Here is a 24,082-nt window from a genome sequence, read left to right on the forward strand (position 1 = left end):
TTGACATACGAACTTGGCAAATTTAATTTATTCTGTAACTAAAAGATGCAAGAAAAATCCAATTTATAGCCTGATTGCTCATAGTATAACAAACTAAAACTATTTTTTCCTTCTTTCTTACAACCAATTCCAGAGCGTAATGTAATGCTTCCCCTTCCAAGCTAAATTTCTCGTTGCTTGATTACAATTTATCGGCAGCAAGGGAGTCTGAATCCTTCCGTCTGGTCCGGTACGCAGTCCCAGGAGTTTTCTCGTTCGTTTGCATTACCGAACAAAAGAAACTTCCGTTTCGATCTGACGCTAAACCGTTGCTTCGAATCGTTCTTGAGTCTCCATTATCGAGTCTCCTGGATCGTTGTACCGCGTTCGATTAATCGTTTTGGGAAAGCGCAGCTTTTTTGGTATGCAAACAAGGATCAATTGAAAAGGTTCGTCGATTAGCTGGCCGATGTAAATTCATGGTTAAGTTAGCATCGGTCTCGGATGACGAAACAGTGGAGGATAGAAAAGTTGCAGGGCAAACTTGTTCTCCTTTGTTCGCCGCAATGGGAATTCAAGTATAATTTCAGAGACGCCAATGGAATTCAAGAGAACGTGGAATTCGAAGAATTCGAGGGTTCCAGAGAGTTCGTGCTCTTGAACATTCATGCTTAGAGAAGTTATGCTATGCTGCGCTACGCGAAATGCCGAAGCTTTGAAATTTTTAAGCGTAGAATCTAGGCCAGTGTTTTCGAAAGCAGAAAGTGTAAAAGAAAATCATTTTTTCGCATCCTTGTTCAATAGTCTTACATTTTTATTAAAAAATATATTATGTTTATGCTACTTTAGAGAATATATAATACACAATTTGTTTGATATTTTTATATATTTTTAATTGTTGTCCCTTCTTAATAGTGTTATATATCTTAGTGTACTCGTATTAACTAATTTAATTTAATTTATGCTACTTCGAGGCATTTTTAAAACGCATATTTTTTCTCTTCTTAGCAATTTCACAGATTTTCAGTTAAAGATACATTATAGTAAAATTGTATAATAACAAAGACATTTACAAAGTTTGTAAGACTCCAAAGGACATTCCCATTTTTCCCCTCTTCCAAGAAGTTTAAAGAATGGAAGGTTTCCTGCGGGGGTGGAATGTTTATCGTCGTCGACTGTTACCTGGCTACGTCCGTTTAATCATGCATGCGTGTTCACGACCGAGTGTAAACACGACGTAAACCGTGTTTGCCAAGTTCCAGTAGGTTCGATTAAAGCCGAGGTGCGAAGAGGTGGCCGATAGACGCTCCGACTCGGAGGCGACTCTGCGCGATTAATTCGGGTTGCGGTTCCGCTGGATCTCGTTACAGCTCGAACGCGGCGGCCACTTCCGCTCCGTTACCGCGCCAGGTATCGAATCCTGTCGCATCTCTGATCACCGTTGCGCACGTGCCGCGCGCTTCAGGAAATTCCACTACCGATTAGCCGCTCCCGATCGAGCAAAATTCTACAACGAAAAGCAATTTGCCGGCTCGAGCGCCCGACGAAATCGATTTCGCTGGGTTCGCTGATTCAGGACATCGTTAACAGTACGTGGAGATTACGAAAGTGTTCCAGAATTTTTGGTTTCTCTTTATGGGTGCTAAAGAATATACTTGTTAATGCAAATAGGAATATTACTTGGTAGAATACTCTGTTGGCGAGATTCAGTAATGTAGAACATCTGATAGGTAATGTCTTGCTATTGGTTCACCAAATTTCTATACAGTTTTATTTTCTTCGACGCCTCACTTTCAGAAACACTTGCGTTAATTTTGTACAAAGCCTTTGGGTCACTGATGTATTTCAAACTTTGCATACTGGTAGCTTCTGACGTTCTGTTAACGAAAATATAATACTCTTGAAGTAAATATCGAATCCAGTGGACGAGGCCGGCATTCAGAAGCGAATCGAGGTCCTGGACCCGTACGTGGTCAGCCCACACCTGAATGCAATTACGGGTGCAGGACCTCGGTAACGTATCGCTCCGTTTCTGAATGCCGGCTCCGGCCGGCCCACTTACTATTCTTTCAAATCTGCTCCGTAGTATCTTAACAGTAGTTTCGTCAACTACGCTATATTCTTCTCCATTTGACGCATTTTTTTAGGGTATTGGAAAGCGATAAGTGGTTGTCCACGGTCCGTTGGACATCCGAATCATTCCAGTGATGGATATGCACGTCGTCGGTTTCGGCGGAAAGCCTAACAATGCCTGGCAGGATGGGGGTGACTGTTGAGTGTAGATGCTTTGAGAAGTTAAAATATATCGGGTGGCACAACAGTGCATCCTCTAGGCTCTCGCCATAGTAACCCAGTGCGCCACGTCACACCTGTTGGATACAGCACTATATCCTGTATATCTATGTATATAGACGATTATCCGAATACAACTCCCAAGCATACGAGAGTTATTCCGAATGGGAAGCAAGGCATCGCGTGTCGCTGGTGAGTTTCCAAGAGTGACGAGACAAGTTTCTATCTAGCAGTCGTTGGAACTTTCCTCGTAACGCTTCGATGAAGCTACTCTTCCTTCCGGTACACAAGCGCATGCGCGCGCCTCTCCCATCCGTTCGCGATACGTGCCCTGAAACAGCGTTGCAAATTAATGTAAACACTTTGCCATTCCGCGTGTATCTACATCGTCCTCAAACATTGCGTCACTCGGGGGTAAACAATCGCCAATGAGGTCGAACCGAAACTGGATTAGTCGGATTTACCTCCAGAAATATTTCTTCGTTTTTATCGATAGGCTTTCCCCGTTACTGAGTCGTGTTTTTTTTTTTTTTTTTTTTTTTTTTTTAGCAGTCTGAAACTGGGTTAACCGGATTTACGTTGAGTCGTTAAATTATTGGCACACACCAGCGGCGATAGGGATGTACAAGGAAAAGAAACGATAAGAGATTTCGCTATGCTCTTTATTTGAAAAATGTGACATTTAGTCTGTGGACTATGCGATATAATGTGATATATAATATACAATGCAAAATGCAATGCGAAATGTAATTCGATGTAATGCAATGTAAAAAACAATGCAATGAAATATATATAATATATATTCTTGACAGATTTTAATCTTACCAAGGTAAGGATTCCAAATATAAATAAAAAGTTGTAAAATTGTGTATATGTTACAAATACACTCTCAATCACTGGAATTACGTGTAATTGAGGTGGTGTCAAACGAACTCGATAAAAAATGCGGATGCGATGAATTACTATTAAAACGATATTATAAAGTAAATTGATGCGAGAGTGTCGTAATATCAAAGAAGATTATTTAAAAAAGATAATATAATTAATTCTACAAAGACCTTCCACAGTAATGAAGCAAATATAGTTTGTTCTACCAAATATCGACACTATAGAAATTATTAATCTTTTATAACCTGTGAATATAATTTTTATATAAACGATATTAGTGTTGTTTTTTTTAATAATTTTACAAGCCATTAATCCAAGTACTATACTTTTTAAGTAAAAGCTATAGAGAAATGTTGCATTGGTTCCTTAATCTTCCATATCATGTTCATGGGAGATATTTTTCTTTTCGGTAAAGTTTCCCCACTGTTGCTTGGAACTAATAACCGTCGTGTTATGGATGGGTATCCCGGAAAACTTAGTTCTTTGTATTCTGCGAAGAAGAAAAGATTTTTCCCTTCAGACGCTATGGTCAGCCTTCGTGAGGTACAAGTACCTAAAAGTTTGACTATTTTCAATAGTGTAAACAGTGTAATAAATTATCCATCATGGAAAAAATTGGTTCCTGCTCGGACAGACGATGCCTTTAATACTATTTGTACAGAAAAAGGGTTTGGAAACTTTTTTGACAAACCGTGTATCTTCGCATTCCATGCTCATCCGTTCGAGGAATTAGATCAACGAAGTTAGGCTCGTTTCGTCGACGAGCACGAAGCGTGGAACGGCGAAAGAAGGGAGCAGTTATATTTAAATCTACGCTGGTCGAGAACGCAAGATTTCAGGATTCAGCGACGATAACGAGGAAAAACTTTCAGACGTGGAAAGTTCTCTAGCCGCGCTCTCGCGAATTGGTAACGGTCTGCGTGCTTCTAATTGACCGAGAAACAGTCCAAGCTTTGTATTAGTCACAACTCGGCGGACGTCTTCCACGGAACGTAGCTGCGCCGTGTACCTTGAAATGAAATTGTCGGATAGTTCTTGTTAAATTACGAATTCAACAAATAATGTTATCACGACGACGACGTTGTCCCTGTCGTCTCGTTAAAACTTACATGGCCTGACTAGACCGATGTCGTTACCTGCCACGGGTTCATTTTAAAGTAAAGAATGTCGATAGAAATTACTTAAATCCAAACAAATTTAAAAGGTACTTTTTTATCCTGAGCCACGAAGTGAATTCTTTTGTTTATTTTCTGGTTGCTCGAGGTCTTTAAAACATTTTCTATGGGATATTTATTATCAATAATTCCCTTTATAAGTTATTCATTTGGATTTTTATAAGTTTCGATGATTCGTTCGTAACTAGACCACGGATATTTATGCAAATTCACATTTTCACAGAAGCAGAAAAAGAATTCAAACTTAAATGAAAATATGTCTTATCTTCTAAACCCATTCTAATTTAATGTTCTATATATTCTATGAACAATAATTTAACATTCTATACATTATTGTTGATATTTTACATATTTGTTCAATTGTTTCCGACGTGACACGGAATATCGTACTTAATTTCGTAACAGATTGAGTATGATAGCTATAAATTTAACAAAATCTTGTAAATATACCAACTAAACATACTAAATTTCAAAGCTTCGTGTGAATTACTTTGGCTGCAAAAAGAAATCATCGATATTGCCTGGAAACTGTTAGAAAAGAAAGAGTGCTTTTTATCGTGTTAAAAATGGAGAAATCCACTCCTCCTGTACAATATTTTCCACGAAGATTCGCTCGTTTCTCCTTTGACGATACGTTTGCAATAACGTTGTCGGCAGGGTCTCAGCGATATTAAGTACCCGACTGGATCTTAAAGAACGACTCTGGAAATTCTGTTTCCAGTTTCAAGATGGCCCCCGGCACTTTCAAGGGACTTGCGTCGGGCGACAGCCACGCGATTTCATTTCCATCGACGAAGAATGATGTCTCTGGCTGCGAGTCGAGTCGAAAGGTAGATAAATTACCAGAGATAGATTACGAAAGTGGCTCACACGTCTGCGAAGTGGCGAAGAATACCTTAACCAGAATAAAAAAAAAAGTGAAATTCCTGGTTGGCTGAACGGAGAGTTTCCATCGCGCTTAAATCTCGATTTCCGTTCGGTTTTAGTGCGAATAAATCCAGATGCTGTCTCCACTTTTATTCAACGCGACTTCGTTGAAATACCATTCGTAAGATATTCCCCGACGAATGAACCTTTTTGTAGCCAACTTCCAGCGCGGAAACGTCTTTTATTGATGAATTTTTCTGCAGCTACGTTTGTTGCAATTCAATTTCATCGAATCTAGTTACAAGTGCCTTTCATCGTTAAAATTTTTATGATAATAGGGGTACGTCTGGGCCAACTGAAGCAAATCTTGACGAATGAAGAATGAGGATGCTTATTGGCGGTGAAAGTAAAATTATGTTCAGGGGAAATGTTGATTTATCGTAGGGGATCTTTATGCAAAATAAAATCTTGGTAAATTTAGCTACAAAAACTAAACCTAAGTAGGGATTTATTTTACTCTGAAAATATTACAATATGAACATTACTTTCAATATTTTAAGAAATTACAGACGTCTACTACAGAAGTCTACTTGATCTCTTAAATATCGCATTTTTTAAATAAAATCGTAGAAGAATCTTTTCCGTCCGTTATATTTCTCTTTTATTACGTGCATTGTTTTCATATCCCTGTTACTTTCAATTTCTGCCAATGATTTTGTGACTCCAGGCGGCTTTCGATAAAGTAATCACTCAACGGCACCGCGTTCAAGTTTCCCCAGAATCAGGACGATGAAACTCGACTGCGGACGCTTAGCGCAAAGTCTGCGAAAATCAAACACTCGACGACCGAAACGAAACATTTTCCCTCGAGAAGCGAAATCCTCTTTCGGTCAAATATTTTCGTAGCGGAACTTCAGCCAGATGCCGGTTGCAATCAAATTTTCACGGAAATGCAACGCAAACCGCCACCGAGGGCGTCGAATATCATCCGCTCTCGACTAGATAAGGGCTGTCCGCCGACCGTGCCTCCCCTTCAAAATATTTAAACGATTTTTAAGCGGCCACGTAATCTCGCGCGGTCTCCACGGTTTCCGGCGAAATTTCGCGTTACGGCTCGTCGGACCAGACAGAGAATGGCGGGAATTTGACGTTCCAGCGCCGCTAGCAGCAATCGTTCTCGTTCGGTCTGACGGGCTCGGGGCGGCGAGGGCAGCCCTTGAAATTAGAGGAATTTCAAACAAAGGACGCCAGAGCTCGTACCTCGGGGAAAGAATTCCGTGTATGTTGTCGTTTTGAATGATTTCGAATTTCTCTTTTGTCGTATACAGTTAATCTCGTAAGTATTTGTATAGGTTTGATGACTCTAAATAAATGTTTCATTATAAATACATACATTTGTAAGGTTTATTTGTCTATATATTTCTAACGAAACGTTTCTTTGGAAATACATACATGAATAAACTTTACACGTGTATGTATTTATAATGAAGTATTTTTTTGGAAACACGAAACATCATTTTGTGTACGTAAATTTCTTCAATTGACGTTGAATAAGTATTTCTACTTAAACTATAGTTACAAACGATTGAATGTAAAGGCAGAGAATTAATGTCTACACCTAACAAAATAATAACTTTATGAAATATTGTGTACGTCGCGTTTGTTCGAGAACGTAGAATGATATTCGTTAATATCTATCTCGTGTCGCCGCATGCGTGACCAACAATCGAACCGTACAAATTCATGTTTCATTCAGGATGACGTGGCCGCCATCTGGAAGGCGAGGATATGCAGAATTTCGGAAAAATATTTACAATGTAAACAGTCTGACAGGTTGCCGGTATCAGTCCGACAGGAAATCCTTTACATCGTACGGGTGCGCGTTTAGGAGTGGCGGCAGCCCTCAGCGGCCTCGACTGGAATTTGAAAGGCGGTTTCACCCCAGGCGAGGTTTTTGCATATCGGGTTTGTACACGCGTAAACGCTGAAAAGCGAAACTTGAAGATCCAAACCACCGTGACTGGGGAAAAAGTTATGTTTTCCCGTGGCCACGATGGTTACTCATGGCTCATTCATTCAGTGCCTCGTTAATCCCTTAAGCTGCGATTAAACTCCGACAGCCTAGGAGCAAAATGCGATGTTTATATTTGGCCCGAACGATACACCACATACATAGTTGAAATAATACAATTTCTAGTTGAAATTGAAGTCACTTGTAGTTAATATTTCAATCGATTCTAAAATTGACAGAGAATGTAATTGACTAACATCCAACACGTATTTCATCCCCAACAATAGACTCTAGAGCTCTCAACGCAGCTCGCGAATAACCAGCAGACGCCCAGTTCCTTTTTCCTTTTTTCTTTTTAAACCCACTTCCGAGGATTGTTCCGTTTTGTCCTCGGGAGTCCTGGAAACGTTGAATTCTGCAACGTTATCCCCCAGGATGGGGAGATACGCGCAAATGAAGAAGAATCGCGAACCGACCGCATAAATCTTTCCGTCGTTAATATTACTCCCTTCAAGTTCCCCGTCTGTCTCGACGGAAAGAAATAACGGCGGGGTAGTAGTTCCCCGTCGTCCTTCCCGTAATCTTCCAAAGAAACGCGAAACAACGCTCGTAAGAAAGCTAAGAATAAAGCATTCACGCGAGGCGCGACCCATGCATATTGCGTCGTTCGAATGCACCTGGAACAAGACGAATTTCGTTTTCACAACCCCAACCCAGGCTTTACGAGTCCTGCGGCGCTGCGATCGCATCAGGTTTACGCGACTCTCTGCGAATTTATTTATTGGCGCGCCAAAGAAGAGTTCTGGGCTTCGATGTACAAAATTCAATCTTTATAAACAAAGTAAAAGATGTCAACCATTGCTATCTTTTTGACAGTTTACGAATTTCTTCATGGTATTATATTACAAATTTGGGATATTCGAAGAGGAATCAAAAGAATAATGATAGACATATGAAAAAATTATACACCTACAAGAATGATATATTTATTAATAAACTGCGAATGTTTATGTATTTATGGTAAATGGAAATATATATACAATTATATAAAAAGCATCCTTTGATTTAAGTTTAAATTCTTTGTTCCGTGTCTGTAAAAATATTGATTTGCATATACGTTTGCAGTTTAATAACGAGAAACATTTTGTATCATTGTAACAGCATCCAAGAAGTTCCTTAAACAATTAAAAATATTTTTCTACCTTCCTGTCATTCCCCAGGCCCCACAAAATTATAACAGCCTAAAGTCTGTAAGTGGAATGGTACTCCATCGGTTTCCGAGTGTCGAGGGGTAGTTCTAATTTATTTTTCACGGTGGTGCGTTCCATCGAGAGGTACAAGTAATCGTGGATGCCTCGAGGAAGCACTCCTAAATTGAGTTCCCTTTGCATCCAAGCCCTTCTTGTCGAAAGCTGGTATACCTTCATAAAGGAGGGAGTGAATTCTTTATTCCACGTTGCCAGGAGATGTCACCCCTTGTAATCTAAGGAATTATAATTGTTCGGAGTCTTAAAGGAGACTGCTTCTCATTTCGCGTTACCAAAGAATCGATGTTCTCTGCAATGTCTTCGAGCTTATAGTATTAAAGATGTCACAGTGCAAGTTACGGCTGAAATTCGAAGAACTTGGAAAGTTACGAGAGTTTCAAGAAGATGATTTGATGCAGCAACGAGAGGTAATTGAAAACTTTAAGGCGCGTTTCCTCGAAACCTTATTTTTCAAGACGGCTGAGTCGGTGTCTCTGAAACTATTCAGTCTTTCAACTGGAAATGATAACAATTCGCAAGAAGCTATTGATTTACCATTACAATAATATTTGTCGTATATTTTTCCTTCTGGTTTTTATTTTCCAAATTTGTCAAGATGACAAATGAATTGAATGTAGTATGTTGAAATTAATTCAACTGGAGTTGTGTTTAGACTAATTTTCTTCTGGAATATCTCGCCATTTTGTTTTCTGCAATAATTTCCGTAGCTACGAAGACACGGTTGTTAGTTCCGAAATATTTCGTAATGTTAAATATGTTCCATTAAGCGAACATTCGACGAAACCGAAACAAACGTGTATTTCTTACAATGAAAGCAACCCACCTCGGCGTTTTATTAACCGACCTGGGGAAAAGTTGTAGGTTCGCGTCATTGAACGCAAATCCAATTTGCGTCAGAGCGTTTTCCAGCAGGGTTCGTCGACGCGTTTGCTTCCAATATCGTCTTGTTTCTTGCGTCGTTGGAGCAGACGAATATCGAGCAACAAGAGTAATGTTGCTTGGAATGGGTGGATGGAAAAGTTGGATCGAAAACGTTTAATGAGAAAAGCAGGGAAGAAAATAAAGTTCGATGTTCATTTATTTAATATCGTTCAATCGTTTGGTCATTCAGTCGTTCGATGTTTCAATCGACCAACTGTTGAATAGTTAAATGGTTCAATCATTGGGTTATCGAATAGTTGTATTGTTTAATTATTCTGTTATACAGCTGTTCAATGTTTCAATCGACCAACTGTTTACTTCTTTAATAATTGAACGATTTGATTGTCGATTAGTTCAATCGACCAATTATTTCGTCATTCACTTGTTCGATGCTTCAAGTAATTAACTATCGAATCGATTAGTAATTTAATCATTGGATTGATGAATAGATCAATTGTTAAATTATTCTGGCATTCAGTTGTACAAAGTTTCAATCGATCATCTGTCAAATCGTTGAATAGTTCAATAGTTCAATCACTACGTCAATCAGTTTGACGTCAGAATGTCTCAATTGACCATCTGTTGTATAGTTGAATAGTTCAATCGTTAAATCGTCGAATTATTCAGTAATAAAAAAATAGTGGAAAATGTGATCAAGAAATAAACAAAACGAAAATAATCGAAACGATTAAATAACGAGCACGTGCCTTAAGCTGTTAATGAAATCAATAAATGTTCTGGAAACAATTTTCATCGTAGATCAAAGTCTCCCTACAGAATCAACACTTAACTTTCATGGCAGAGGAGTTACTAATAATTGCCACAATTAATAACAGACGTTTCCTACGCCCTTCTAACGATAAGTTATCCCATGTGAGTAGGGGTGTTCCAGGCAGGGAGGAAAATAGGTCAGGGTGTTCCCCTGTTCGATAAACTCAAAGTTATTGCCCCAACGAATCGCCAGGAGAAAAGGATCAACCAATAAGTCCCTCATTTCTTACCATATATATTCCTCTTTATTTATTGTACCTTGATATCTCGAATCTTAAACTTAATTGCGTGATTAGTCGTGAAAATTTCACTTACTCCAGATTTGACTAGATGTATGTTTTTAAAAAAGATAAATTAAAATGATTCAATTAAAATAGTGTTTCGATGAAACCGTCTATTTTGAATAATTCTAATAGAAATCTAGCCATGGATCATTTTCATATCATAAACAGTAAGGGAGATATTGATATAGGTGACGTCCTTTACTTAAGACACCTTATATTATATAAGTAAGTCTCTGATAGACACGAGTCTGAACCTGATGAGCATCACAACTTACCTGTGTTAGCAAAAATCAGTAGCTCACGAGTTGCGCTTATTGCTGTTCTTCTAACAGATTACAATTGTTCTTGACAATTTTATTAGGTGCATCTGGTTGAGACTTAGGTTACGTAGATACATATATAGTTATACTTATGTAGATTCATATTAGAGATGGGTTCATGGATGTTAAGTTGGTGTTTTAATGAAACGAAATGACAAGTATTTATAACTAGAGTTAAAAATAAACTGCAAATGTTTATGCGTTTATGGCAAATAAAAATGTGGAAAATTTTACGAGGACTTGGATAAATGCAAAATTGTATATAAAATACAATAAAAATCCGCAGTCTGGTCATAAATAATTGAAATAAAGGCAGAGGATTAATTTCCAACCGTGATATTTCGTAAATTACCACGTATGAATTACGACTACAACTGTTGTAGTTCATAGAAGGGCGACTGGTTAACAAGAAATGGTTGATAACGCGAGCGAAGGTAGCTCTGGGGTGTCTTCGAATTTATCGCGGCAAGAGGGCTGGTTTCGATGCAAAAGAACTCAATTACAGCCGGTTCCCCGAGGATATTCGAGATTCTTCGAGGCTCTGAGACAGAAGTCGAGGGGAGGGTGGGACATTACAAAGAGAAGGTGAAGAAGACCGACGAGGGTGGAACAAAGTGGAGGGTCGAGGCTGAAAGTAGAGACAGAAGAAAATGGAGAAAAAGAGGAGGTGAGAAACGCGAGAGCCTGGGAGATCGAGAAGCTGCTTCGGTGGCGCGAACGATGGAGAGAAAAGGGTTCAGAGGAAAAAAAAGGAAGGGTGGGTCGCCAGGTTAGACGAGTCATCCCTCGGCTCGCTTGTCTTTATCGATTCGACGCTGGCAACTTGTTGGCTGCCCTGTAGTCTCGTCGATTTCCACGGAAACTGTGTCTAGAGATGTCGGAAGTTCGAGCAGCCCTACCTTTCGATCAGCCCTTTATTTTTCCACGTGGCAGCTCGAGAGGGGTGTTTTAAGAAGGGTATCAGGCATTCAGCGAACAAACATAACTTCTTTATCTGAGCTCCAAGTTGGGAAGTATCGAAACGAGGGTGGAAAAGGTCTAACAAAAGCCTTACCGACATAACTAAGTAAGTACTTCTTGTAAAGACATTACAGCAATTATATCACATAAAATGGAACCTCTGTTGTGTAAAGTAATTGGTAAACAAAAGCGTTGGAGTAAGAGAAATTTCGCACATTAGAACAAGTAGTTTCCACTCAATATTAGCTTGGTGTTAAAATAATTTTTGCTTTTATATTTTTTTCCCAGCATACTATTTAATATTGCAATAAATTTCTGTATATACATGTATAGTTACACTTTCGTATAGAAATTTATTTCAATATTTTGTACCAAAAGTATCAGTTACGTTCCATGATAAAGACGTATGAGTACATATTCTATTTTTTTGGGAAATTAGGTTGCACGAGATTTATGTGAATCAAGTGTTATGTATTACCACGTCGAACAAAGAAAAACAAAAAAAACATCTACGCTGATCAGTAGAGCCACCTGGCGATGCAAGAATGCATCTATAGTATGTTTGTAATCCGACAAGTTTTATGGTATTACATTATTTCCGAGCTTCTATAGAACCTAACCATTTTTTCAAAAGCTGTAAATACTTCGAAACAAGGTGTTACACCTTCGTCACTGTTTTCGTCTTTGCTATTTGCTCGTTAGTAAATCTGTGACGCTAAACCAGGGACGACAAAGGCAAACTTGCGGAGAGTGGATCGAAGGAGACAGGAAGCAGGGTGCATCGATTATTCCTTGAAAGATGACAGAGTTTAAGGGATGGTGGTCGATCGCACGAGGGGATAAAGGAAGGCTTACGAAAGAGAAGTGGCCGTGGAAGACCACGAACAGGGACATGGCATTACGGGCGTTCCCGTAAAGCCATTTCGAGCGAGGCGAACTCAAACACTTGTGGCTTGCCAGTAGTCACAACTCGCCTTAATGAGACACCTAGAGACGTAAAGACTCTGTCCACTAACTTCCACCCCTAACAGCTCGCGAAATCTCTGGCAGGAAGTTTCGAATCCGCACACTCCCATCGAACGCAAACTATAGGAGTAACTATAGGAGTAACTGGTGAATGAAAAAGCCATTTCAAAGTTACTGGTAGCCGTGGGTAGTGATGGAAATGAAATTTGGTTTGATAATATCGGGACCAGATTCTATATATATGGTGGTAGCATTTAAATAGGAACAAACCCTGATATTTACATTGTTTAGGGATTTATGAAATATATCTATAGAACAAAGTTACATTGTTTTGGTTGTAACAACCTAATACATCTAGTAATAGTATGTAGAAGTTAATTTCATTATTATTATTGTTACAAAGTCATAGTTTCGCGTACACAGTCAATATATAATAGATGATTGAATTTGTCTTTTTATCAATTACAATATTACAACAATGAAATCACCTCATCCTATTTAAACAAACGTCGATGACCTCGAAATCTCTTTAAAAACTGACCCCGAGAAAAGAATGGTTTCACCGTAGTATTAGCACCCTACAATTTTTCCCAACGCTCGTGTAAATTCTGGAAACAGCGCTGGAAGACTGCGGAGATCTTCCGTTACATATTTCTTGATGCTCCCAACGTCATTAAAATCTCTGTCCACTCGGTTGAATTTTAACTTTGAGTGTAGGAGAAAGTTGTAGAAAGTAAAGTTCGGTGAATGGAGAGCAGGATGTAATATAGAAAGTTGTTCCTTAGCTAAAAACTAACGAATTTTGAGGGTGCGCACTGGAGTATTATCGTGACGCTGAAACTAGGCCGCATTAGCGAAGAGTTCAAGTCTTTCTCTCCTCATTCTTTCTCTGAGATGGATTAAAACATTCCGATAGCATTATCGCCCAAAAGTTCCTATCTACAACCTCTGGCTTCTTTGAGAAAATCCATGGAAAGGAATTATTCAATGGAGAGCGACAGGGTATTCGAATTAATCTAAGCATGCTTATAATTTTCATCTGAAATTATGTTTAAGTAATGTCAAAGTAAGAATAATATTATTAGAAATTGAAATTCGATTCCAATCAACTATTATAACTCTATTCTAATTCTAATCAACAAGGACATATTTGTTGAGATTTCAAGGGCAAAGTTTTTAAAATGGAATTATTATTCTATATTTTTATTTTTATCAACATGACACGATAGCTGAGATCATGAAGTATCCAACGACTTGGAACATTGAGACCTTCACGTGACCTTGAATTCAGAAAATTCATAAAAGTTGTTCTAAACAAAGAAAATACTAATATCAATGGCAATGATAAATATTGATAGTATCGAGTATATCATTCGATTAGTCTAAATACAATTTACATAATACGATTTCTCCCTAATTATACGCATCGCCTATTTAATATGCTTGCTTTGCTATGTTCCAGGAACCTATTTTATTTTGTACGACTTCATCGATTTCTTCGAGAAGGATCAAGCGAGCTTTCTGGAACGCGACAAGTTTCTAAACATCATCGACACCATCTTCAAGAACACCTCTCAGATAGAACGAGAAGCCATCACCTTCCAGGTGAGTTTCCTTCCATCTCAACCTTTAACACGACGTAAATTCCTATTGTATTCTATTTAAAGAATTGGAGGAAACAGAATTCGATTGTATCTCTGATTAGAAATGATCGAAGACAACAGTGGAAAAATGATATGAGTGATTGGAGCATGGTGAATATAAATTTATATACAGATAACTTTATTCAAGGGTTATAATCGAACTATTAAATGGAAGGCTTTAATATTCTTTTTATTTAACGAATGTGCACGTTGAAAAATATTGTTGGACTCGAACAGCGCGTTCCAGAAGTCACAATTCAACTGCTTATATCTCGATATTCTCGCTGTAATTTCAAAGATATAATATCATGCTCAACAAATATTCATTGTCCTCGGTAGTTCTGTCGTTAAAAATTCCTTCTTGTTCGAGGAAGCGTCAGAACGTCGCCTCGTACCTGAATTTCCATGTACGTCCGCCTTAAGAGGCACAGTTTGTCACTTTGGCTTTAGAGATGAGTCCCCGGTAGTCGATATTCCGCTCACGTTGCCCCGAGACACATCTACCGCTGGATGAGTAGTATAAGACGCAACCTGAAGTAGTAATGGACCGCGCAAGTCAGACCGCTTCGTAGTTTGTACCGCTTGCGCTTCCCAGCAAGCAGTGGTAACGGAAGGCAAGAGTCAGACGCGAAACTTAAATATTCCGCTCGCGTTATTACGACGGGCGAGGGGATTTTCCTGATATTGGACTTTATTGCATTCCACGTAAAACATCTCAGGTAGAGATAAATCGACGTAGGAGGTGGGAAGGGCGTCGTTAAATTAATTAGGATATTAGTTTTCAACCTAACGGCGGAAACCACATTAGGAGGCAAAGTATTAAGTGTTTTACGTAATTTTTTTATCTCAAGAAAAATTTACCTAATTGTCTTGTAACTTTGGGAATATTTTAGGTACGGTGTAAAATGCATCGGTAATTTGTTCAATTCATTTCATAAGGAAAGTTTTAAGATATCACCTATTTCCTATATCAATTTTTCATTGACCATTACAATTTATCTAAATACTTAGTTTAGAAGTCATCAAATTTCCTCCATTATCTTTTTTCCAACAGATTCTAAGTGTATTTGAAAATGATTAAGCGTACTTCGACATTGAATTGTTTGAGAGATAATCGGGATCTAACCTTATCATTTCCATCGCTGTCCCTGACTCTCCACTCCAAGGTCTACAGCCAATAATTCCGTTTAAAAGGAAACTCGCCGCCTATCTAACCCGTATCGACCAGATTTTCCGGTCGCGTGAGAATAAACCCATTTACCCCTTCACCCTTTTCCCTGCGCAGGAGATCAACGGTGTATAGCGACAGGATGAAGAAGATTGGCAAGATTCGGAGAGTAAATATGCCGGGGCGTTTTGGGGATCGAAATAGGGCCGAGGCAATTTCGTGTGGAACTTCGGATAAAAGTTAGCCCCCGCGCCCCCTTTCGCCGCGTTAATATTGCAGAGAGAATGGCGGCCTCTGAAGGCCGAGGAACACGTCAGAGCTGCTGAAAAACTTCTGTATAACCCTATGCACCAACATACGGCGCATATACGCGCAGTTTCCTCGATCGAACGACTTCATCAAACGACGTTTCCTCGAAATTTCGCCGTGTATCCCTTTGACCCTGTTGTTGGGACAAAATTGGAAAAACAACTCTTTGGAATTAAAGAATTTCTTTTTTCTTTATATATATATATGTATATTACTCGGCACTCCCGTATATTAATTCGCCAGTCTTTTCATTGGATGAGCCATTAGCATGATCGAAATTTCAGTTTTTTTTTAGTTGAAGTGATATTGGTCGATGCTTCCCTTACAAAAAATTCGTTGTTTTAATTAATTCGAAGATTCCACTGTGGAGAACATTTTGATTATGTAGTAGTCTAGCTTAAAACACAAATATTGTAGAGGATCCTTTGTTTGAATTATCTCTGAGACTATATCCGTATGTTTAGTACGAAAAGTCAAACGAACGTATTTATTTGAATACTTTCTATATCTTTAGTGTTCCTTTCTTCCAATAGTGTTATTTTCGACTTCCATTAGAGGGTTTTCACTGATTTCATAACGTGTTCTCTCACAGACGTGAACCACCCTTAGGGAAATTCCGAAACGCTAACACTGGTTCGTTACTGGTCCAATGGGCATACCCACTATTGCTCGTTTGTCGAGAATTATTAAATATTTCAATTAAGAGAGGGTATTCACTTAGCCAGTAGCCCGAATAATTCGTGGCATTGGATGCTTGATTTACATCGGGTTTTCCACAGCAGCAATATATAATGTGACATTCATGATGATACTTTCAAAATTGTATAATAGGAATCGTTTAAAATTCAACGTGATTGTTATCAATTTTCTGTCCTCGCGCAACGCTGTAATCCTTCAAAAGGAAAACAGTTTTCCATATTTCACTTTTTCCACTCGGATATTTGTTACTCCATGAACCGTGACGCTGTAACCGTTATTTATATATAATATTATACCAAAATGCATGCTACGTTGTAAAATAATTGTTGCTGTTTGCGACGCGACAGCAAAGTGCAAATTGTCCCTCGGGCCAAAATGGGTTTGCCGGCTACATATTTCCACGCTGAATACACGCTACGCCATTTTATTCTTTTCGAACAATAAAATACAAATTTATCACTAGACTGCGGAGTTTTATGCGTTTATAGGAAATTTGAATAATATAAAAATAATATAAAAAAAAAAAAAACATTGGAAGTAAAATTCATATTATAATGTTTGTAGAGTTCAATTTGTGTAGGTCCCTTTACAACGATTTTATTTTACATAAAGGTCCACAGTCTAATAATAAATATACAAAATTTGAGAGAAGTGCGATTCGTTGTGTTTGGCCGAAAAATCTTAAACGCATTCTTCTTTGCGCTCTTGTCTGAAAGATGCTCTTAAAAAAAAAAAGAAGCTTTCCATTGGAATCGATTCACGCGAGGCACAAAGGATGTCCCCAGGGTCGAGGGTCCAGGGTCGAGGGTTGTGGATTTAGGGTGGTGGGTCGCCCGGAAGTTTCTCCACCCCTTGAGACAAACAGTGGTCGCGACCACGCGAAAGGGAAATGTCTGGGAAGGGGAGCGTCCGTTGGTAATCAATATCGTTATGTACACGGTTAATACCGTCCCTCAAAGACACCCTCATTCTCCAGGGCGGTCGCTAATTACTTTCCTATCGGTGACGCGACGCGTAAAATATACTTTGTCAAGGATCAGCTTGTGTAAAACCTTGTGCGAGCATCCATTTAATTATCCAGCGACGCGTACATGGGGGTGGTGCGCGCCGTGAATGGTGCTTCGTGCTGAAATTGAAAAGCGCTGTCTTTAAAGGGAAAATCAGATCACTTCAGATTCTTGTTCCTCTAGAAAAACCGAAACTTCAACGTCTCCACTTTGCGGAAGAAGAGATTCTTTGGTAAAAAAGACCGTCCGAAAGTAACACAGCGAAAGGTAACGCCAAGGGGCGGAACTCGAGCAATTCTCTGCACGTTCGAATCTAGTGTTTATCTCCCCAACGTTAATTGAAATCTCTTTCTCCGGTATCGAATTTTTCTGCACGTTCAAGGACGTAAATAACTTTTATTTTTCGAAAGTTTCTTCGCGTTTTAGAGGTGTAAAAATCGTAAGCTTCTTAATCTCCCAGCCTCAAATTTTTATTCACGTTCGAAAAATCTTACTCCTTCGGTGTTGAATCTTTTATCCACAATTTTTAACCGTACAAGCAACAATTTTTTGCCTAGAAAATTTCGTGTATACATAAAGTAGTAATTGTCCATCAGGTTGAGACTTACATGTAAATATATTCATTGTAATTGTCCATCAGGTGAAGACTAATTGGATTCATCGTGTAATTGGATTCATCATAATATAAATCAAGTTTTGAACTTGAAATGTTGGTTACTTGACGCAACAAAATGTCGAATTAATATTTTTATGAAAATATTCAAATCGATTGAATGTGAAAAATTAATTTCTGCGCCTAAAACATATTTCACATTAATTTCAGCAACCTATACATGTTACATTATTCGTGCGAAAATGTTTCAGCAGCCAGCTCGGCGAGAAATGCGGCTTGAATTTTGTACGCGATTTTCGCGTTCCATAAATACTCGTTTGCCCCCATTGTAGTCAAGAATTTCCCGCTTCCTTTGAATCGATACTTCGCCTCTGTTTCGAGCTCCTTTGTGACTTACTTTTCCAGCACTCGGATCCGTCGCAGCGTGGCCGATCATGCATATGCAAATATTTGTCTTCGCACGTTCCATAAATGCGAAATCCGTAGAAACGACGTTTCCGATGTTGTCTGGAGAATCGGATGCAGTCCGCGTAAATATGTATGCACGCTTGTTTGCGGCCGGTATCCATCCTCTAACGCAATCCTTTCTCCCATTCGCGATCATAAACAATGGAGAAACCAGCCGACTGAATATATTCAGATATGTATAAATATTCATATATTCGAGCGTGCATTTCTTCGGATCTGGACAAATTGAGAGCTTTTAATCGGAACGGTTGATTTTAGGTCACGTTGAAAACTAGGCCTTTGTACGGACTACTTATTAGTGCAAGAACCTATCTGAATCTATCTGAATTTTTTAATATAAAAAATCAGAAGGTTTATTGGAAGAGAATATTTACGTTATCGATTTGTGAAAACTGTAATTGCGAAATTTTGCAAATATATTTCATTTCGTGAATATCAAATCTGTATCAATTTCATTCCACTTAGACGCGAGCACGTGTGTTTTTGCTTCGCGGAATTTTGAAGGGCGCTTTAAAATTATTTACTCGCACCGCTTCAAAGTGGAATGCTACCGATAGCTTTTAAAACACTCACAAAGAGGGTTATTTATGGCTTAGGTCTGGGTTACCGGTAGCCCTCGATGTTTTTCCACACTTCCAGAATTAAGGAATTCGTTGACACGTTCGTTTCATGTTGACAAATATTTTTTTTTCGCTCGATCATTTAGGGTGAAATTGTTGTTCTGAGATGGTTGTACTCATCCCTCGATATACGCAGTAGTTGCCAGCAAATTTGTACTTATATCGTGGTTACATTCAACAAAGTATTTTTAAGCATTATATCATATGGTATGTGCTTCCATGGTTATTGTAGTAACGATTAGTAGTACCTAAGATACAATAAAATGTATTTAATTGGATTTGGTTAACTCTGTATAAAATTGACAGATCTAAATATCAATAAAATCAACGCGAGATATTTAATGAATTATTGGTCAAATAATTTTGATTCTTCTATAAAATAAAATACATAGAATTCAGTGAAATTTATTAATGAATTTTTACCTTCCTTAGATAATTATTATAATTAAGAAAGTGTCCACGCTCGTTTAAACGGCAGTCTATACCATTAATTAGGTAAATTCTATATAAAACCTTAGAAATTAGAATTTTAATAAAAATTAGGAGCACATAATACGAACGTTTTCTTTAACTTTTTTTTTCATTAACAAATTAGTTGAAAACATCCATTCAGTCAACTGTGGTGTATTACTATGCGATGCTATCGAGTGTAGCGTCAGCGACTCGCTTCGTCGACGCAGAGACCAAGATAAGACCGCGGAACATTTATAATTAACCCTAAAACTAGAGTTATCGCGGATCTAGGTCGGTAATTATGAACACGCGTTTGCGAATATCCATGCAGCCCCTGAAACTTTTAGCCAAGATCGATCGCCAACATCCCCGCTGCACCGTGCTCGCTGAATTTTTCAAGCTACCCTGCCATCCCTCTCGCGCCACCTCAGCGTCTTTCAGAACACGAATTAATAATTAATTTTGACGTCACCCGATATTGTCTTCTCTAGCCAACGACAGAGCCTGGATTCGACGAAACGAATCCACGAGGTGCTGCAACTTTATTCACACTCTATTTGTTTTCCCAATCATTTCAATTTTCGAGCATTCTTTTTTCTTCATTGAACTGGTTACTTATTTTCAGGATAATGCTGCAATTTAATTATCTCTATTTGTGTTTGATGTAATTCCGATTTTAAGCATTTGTTTTCTTCGTTGAAATATTTCTTTATTTCGAAGCTGATGCCGCAGTTTAACTCCCCCTATTTGTGTTTGTCGCAACTCCACTTTGAAGTATTTTTTAAAACTCTTCTTCTATCTTGAAGCTGACATTCCAAAATGTTGAATCGTATCGATTTTTTGCGAATGGAAAATTGAAAAAGCAAAGGTTTCCTCGAAACTATTCAAAATCAACGATGCGATGTAATTAAAATGTAACGGTCGAGGTAATTAAGGGTCACACAGTATATCGAAGCACTTCCTGTAAATGTGTAGACTATCGAAACTTCCTGGTGGGAGGGTATGGCCTAAATTAGCGATAATTAAATGCAGAACAGAAGCTGCGGCACACAGTTGCTGCGCATTGGAGGTTCCGGGTTCGTTTGAAATTTATTACCCGCTCGGAGGGGCTGGAAATTGTTAACTATTCATTTTCGGTAGCTAATAGCTGAATTAAAACGTCATTGAGCAAGATAATTTGTACTCGGAAATGTTTCTTTCGACCTTCTTAGCGTTATGATTAAATCAGTGGCACTGTTAGCGTGTTTGTTGGGCTCATGATTGAATATCGGTCGGAGCAATCCTGCAATTTGGTTAAGTTTCAATTAAAACGTGTTTATATTGACATGATCGCCGGCATGCCCCACACAGGCAATCAAAATGTTACCTAATCGTTGAAATTTATTTAGCGTTGTATTATTTTAACCAGTCCCGTAACGAGGTCGTGGCGTGGTTAAATATAAATTTATTACTTAAAAGCCCGCCACAGGCGCAACTGGTTTGGGGAGCAAAACAAAGGATCCATCAATTTTATAAAAATATTTGTTTAACGTAATCTTATACGATAATTGAAAAATTTTAGAAACGTAGAAAAACACATAATTGATCGAGTATAAAATATACAAGGCTACAATGAGGGGTTCAGAAGGTCACTAGCTCTCTATCGTTGTACTAGAAAATCAAATAGTCGATTAGACCTAAATCAACGTTGAAAGTTCAACGGTGACCGATTCGAAAATCCAAAGTCACAGGATTCGTTTGACTTCGTGACGTACGGGTACGCTTCGAACGTGTGCAGAAAGCAGAATCGAGCAAATTTTATTTGTGAACTACAAATAAAAATGTTCGATTCATTCGTAAACTACCTACTGCCTCGCTCGTCTGGACGTTAGTTTAAAGAAGTCTTTAAACTGATAGAAAAATAATGAGAACCGGATTGAAATTTGCATTTATTATTCGAAAATGAAATTGCTCAATTTTCTGCTATAAGGGATGCTAATAACGAATCTGAAATATGTATTTACATATTCATTATTCGAGGATAAAACTGCTAAATTTTTTGGTGAATTTGAAATTCGCATTCGTTATTCGAAAATAAAACTGCCCTATTATCTTGCACCGAGAATGTCAAAAACGAATATACAAGCAAATTAGCGTTTCTATACGATTAAATTAGTCATTCATAAAGATGAATATAAAATTTGTGCTCATTCGTTATTTGAAAGTGAAATTCAGTTTTCCAGTATAAAAGATGGCAATAACGTATCAGAAATTTGTATTCGTTCAATAATGGCGCAGTTTTCTGGCATATCAATGACATATGAATTTTTCTAACAACGGTAATTTTCTAACATATTCGGTGTTCGAAAATAAAATTGACCAATTGTTTGACAGAAAGGGAGTGCCAGGAACATCTTCAGGCCTTCGCCACGCTTTCTAGCACCGTGGTTAGACGTTGCTTTTTAATTATGCAACCATCCCACAGCGAACACGCGGCCTTCTCTTCCGCTTTCGTGCCTGCTTTGTGTCGAGATAACGCGCATGAAAGACCACCCGCATCGTCTTTTACGTCCCGAAACTATCTGGAACTTTGCGCCACGAGAAACGAGCGGTTCATTTCGTTCAGCAAATGAAAATCTTATCCCCCATTTCTTTTGCATAATACGCGCAACCGTTCTTGCGAAATTCAATCGAAAATCCTCGCATCCGTAGGAATTTTCAAGCAATCATTTCACCAGAGCCACTGTTTTTTTTTTTTTTTTTTTTTTTTTAAAGTATCGAGGCAATATTCGTGATTTTTTTGCAGTCAAAGTACTCGACATAAACTCTTGAAATTGAATACTTTTAAGATAGTATTGCAAAAATATTTAAAGTAGAGAAAATATTTTCATATTTACGAGGTAAGGAAATGATTGATGTAAAAATTTAAAATTTTTAGAACTTGTACCTATTATTACGAACTTTCATTTGAAACTTCTGATTTGGGGCACGTGTTAGCGTTCAAATTGAGAGTTGAAATTTTGCAGGAATTTTGTCGTATGTATTTGTAAGGTATTCAGGGGGTGCGCAACATAGATTTAAAAAATCATTAAAATAATAACCACCCTAATGTGTACTTACAAATCTAAGAATGTTGATATTAATATTCATATTCCAGTCGACTTATTTTATTAACGTCTTCTTCCGCGCAACACTTTCTGACGTCTGCATATCATTCCGTGGCAACGGACGATAAAAGAGGAAAGTAGGAAACGAACAGGGGCGAGCGATGACGTCTGCTCTGACGTCCGTCGTTGGAATTTTTGGCTGTCTCGAAACATTTTCGGTGCATCGGCACGTGAAAGTGTCTGACAAAAGTCAGACCCGCGGGAATGCAAATCGCGCTCGACTCGAATGCACCAGGATAGGGGTTGGTAGTTTCCCTCGAGGAAGAAAGAACCGACGTTGGTGTACGTGGCTGTTGGCCGAGGGGAGTTGGCTGGAGCTATGTAAATGCGGCCACCTTGTCGGAAATCAATTTTCGGCGTTCCCTTTCATCTTTGCCGCGATCTCTGCTATCTGTGTCGTGCCACCTGTGGAAAAGCCTTTCCAATCTCTTTCTCCGCCACTGGAAAACCGACGGTAGTATTATCCAGATAGCAATATACGCTTGGAAATGTTCCTCGCTCGCCAATTCTAGCGAGTAACGGTGTACGTTAGGTCATCGAAGGTTAGCTTCCGCTGATTATGCTGCTCAATCGGAAAAACAATTGGTTCCCTCTGTTCCGAAAGGAGAACATTAAAGTGTGGTCAATTTTTTTGGGTACCAAATCACCACTCGCACTACAAAACAAACTACTTCTTTATAAAGCTAAACATCGTCGAATTTTTCTTTTTTCTTTCTCTTATTTCGAATTGCTGCTGTTTAATGAAACAAACATTTTTATTATTAAAGGCAACATACGACAACATGGAACCCGAGGGTATATTTTTTTCAAGATCTCGAGAGGACATTTCCAGAGTAACGAGAGCGCGTGGGGTTGGTAGAGGAGAAAAGGAGGATCTCGTATCGTCGCTGTTTTTCATTCGGAATGCTACGGAAGCGGAAACCTTGCGCGGTCTGTGACGCTTCCGGAATATTTCCAGCCTGTTCTCGGAGCACGTTCTTCGATATTTCTTGAGAAAGACATCGCATATACAGATTACTCGGAACTGTCCACTCGTGATTAATACGCGCGTCCGTGAAAAATACTATAGCGACATCGTTGACTCTATAAACCTACCAAGCGCAGTAAGTTCATCGATGCAAGAAACTGACGAATCAGACAATATTAGAATTTACATAAATTCGGACAAGCGAAAGAAATAACAAAATAAATGTACGATTTAAAAATATTAAAACAGTATCCTTAAAATAACGTAAAATGAAAAAGTGACTTCAG

General features: G+C 38.5%; 1 protein-coding gene across 1 annotated transcript in view; it reads left to right on the forward strand.

Moving 5' to 3' along the window:
* The window catches only part of LOC128891637 (acetylcholinesterase), a 116,875-nt gene that overhangs the window by 53,249 nt on the left and 39,544 nt on the right, over positions 1–24,082 (forward strand). Inside the window, exon 2 of the mRNA XM_054151282.1 lies at positions 14,165–14,307. Within this exon, the coding sequence (XP_054007257.1) occupies positions 14,165–14,307 (143 nt within the window). The remainder of the gene's footprint in view (positions 1–14,164; positions 14,308–24,082) is intronic.

The sequence above is a fragment of the Hylaeus anthracinus genome, unplaced genomic scaffold, assembly GCF_026225885.1.
Source record: "Hylaeus anthracinus isolate JK02 unplaced genomic scaffold, UHH_iyHylAnth1.0_haploid 12002, whole genome shotgun sequence".
In the NCBI taxonomy this organism is placed as follows: Eukaryota; Metazoa; Arthropoda; class Insecta; order Hymenoptera; family Colletidae; genus Hylaeus; species Hylaeus anthracinus.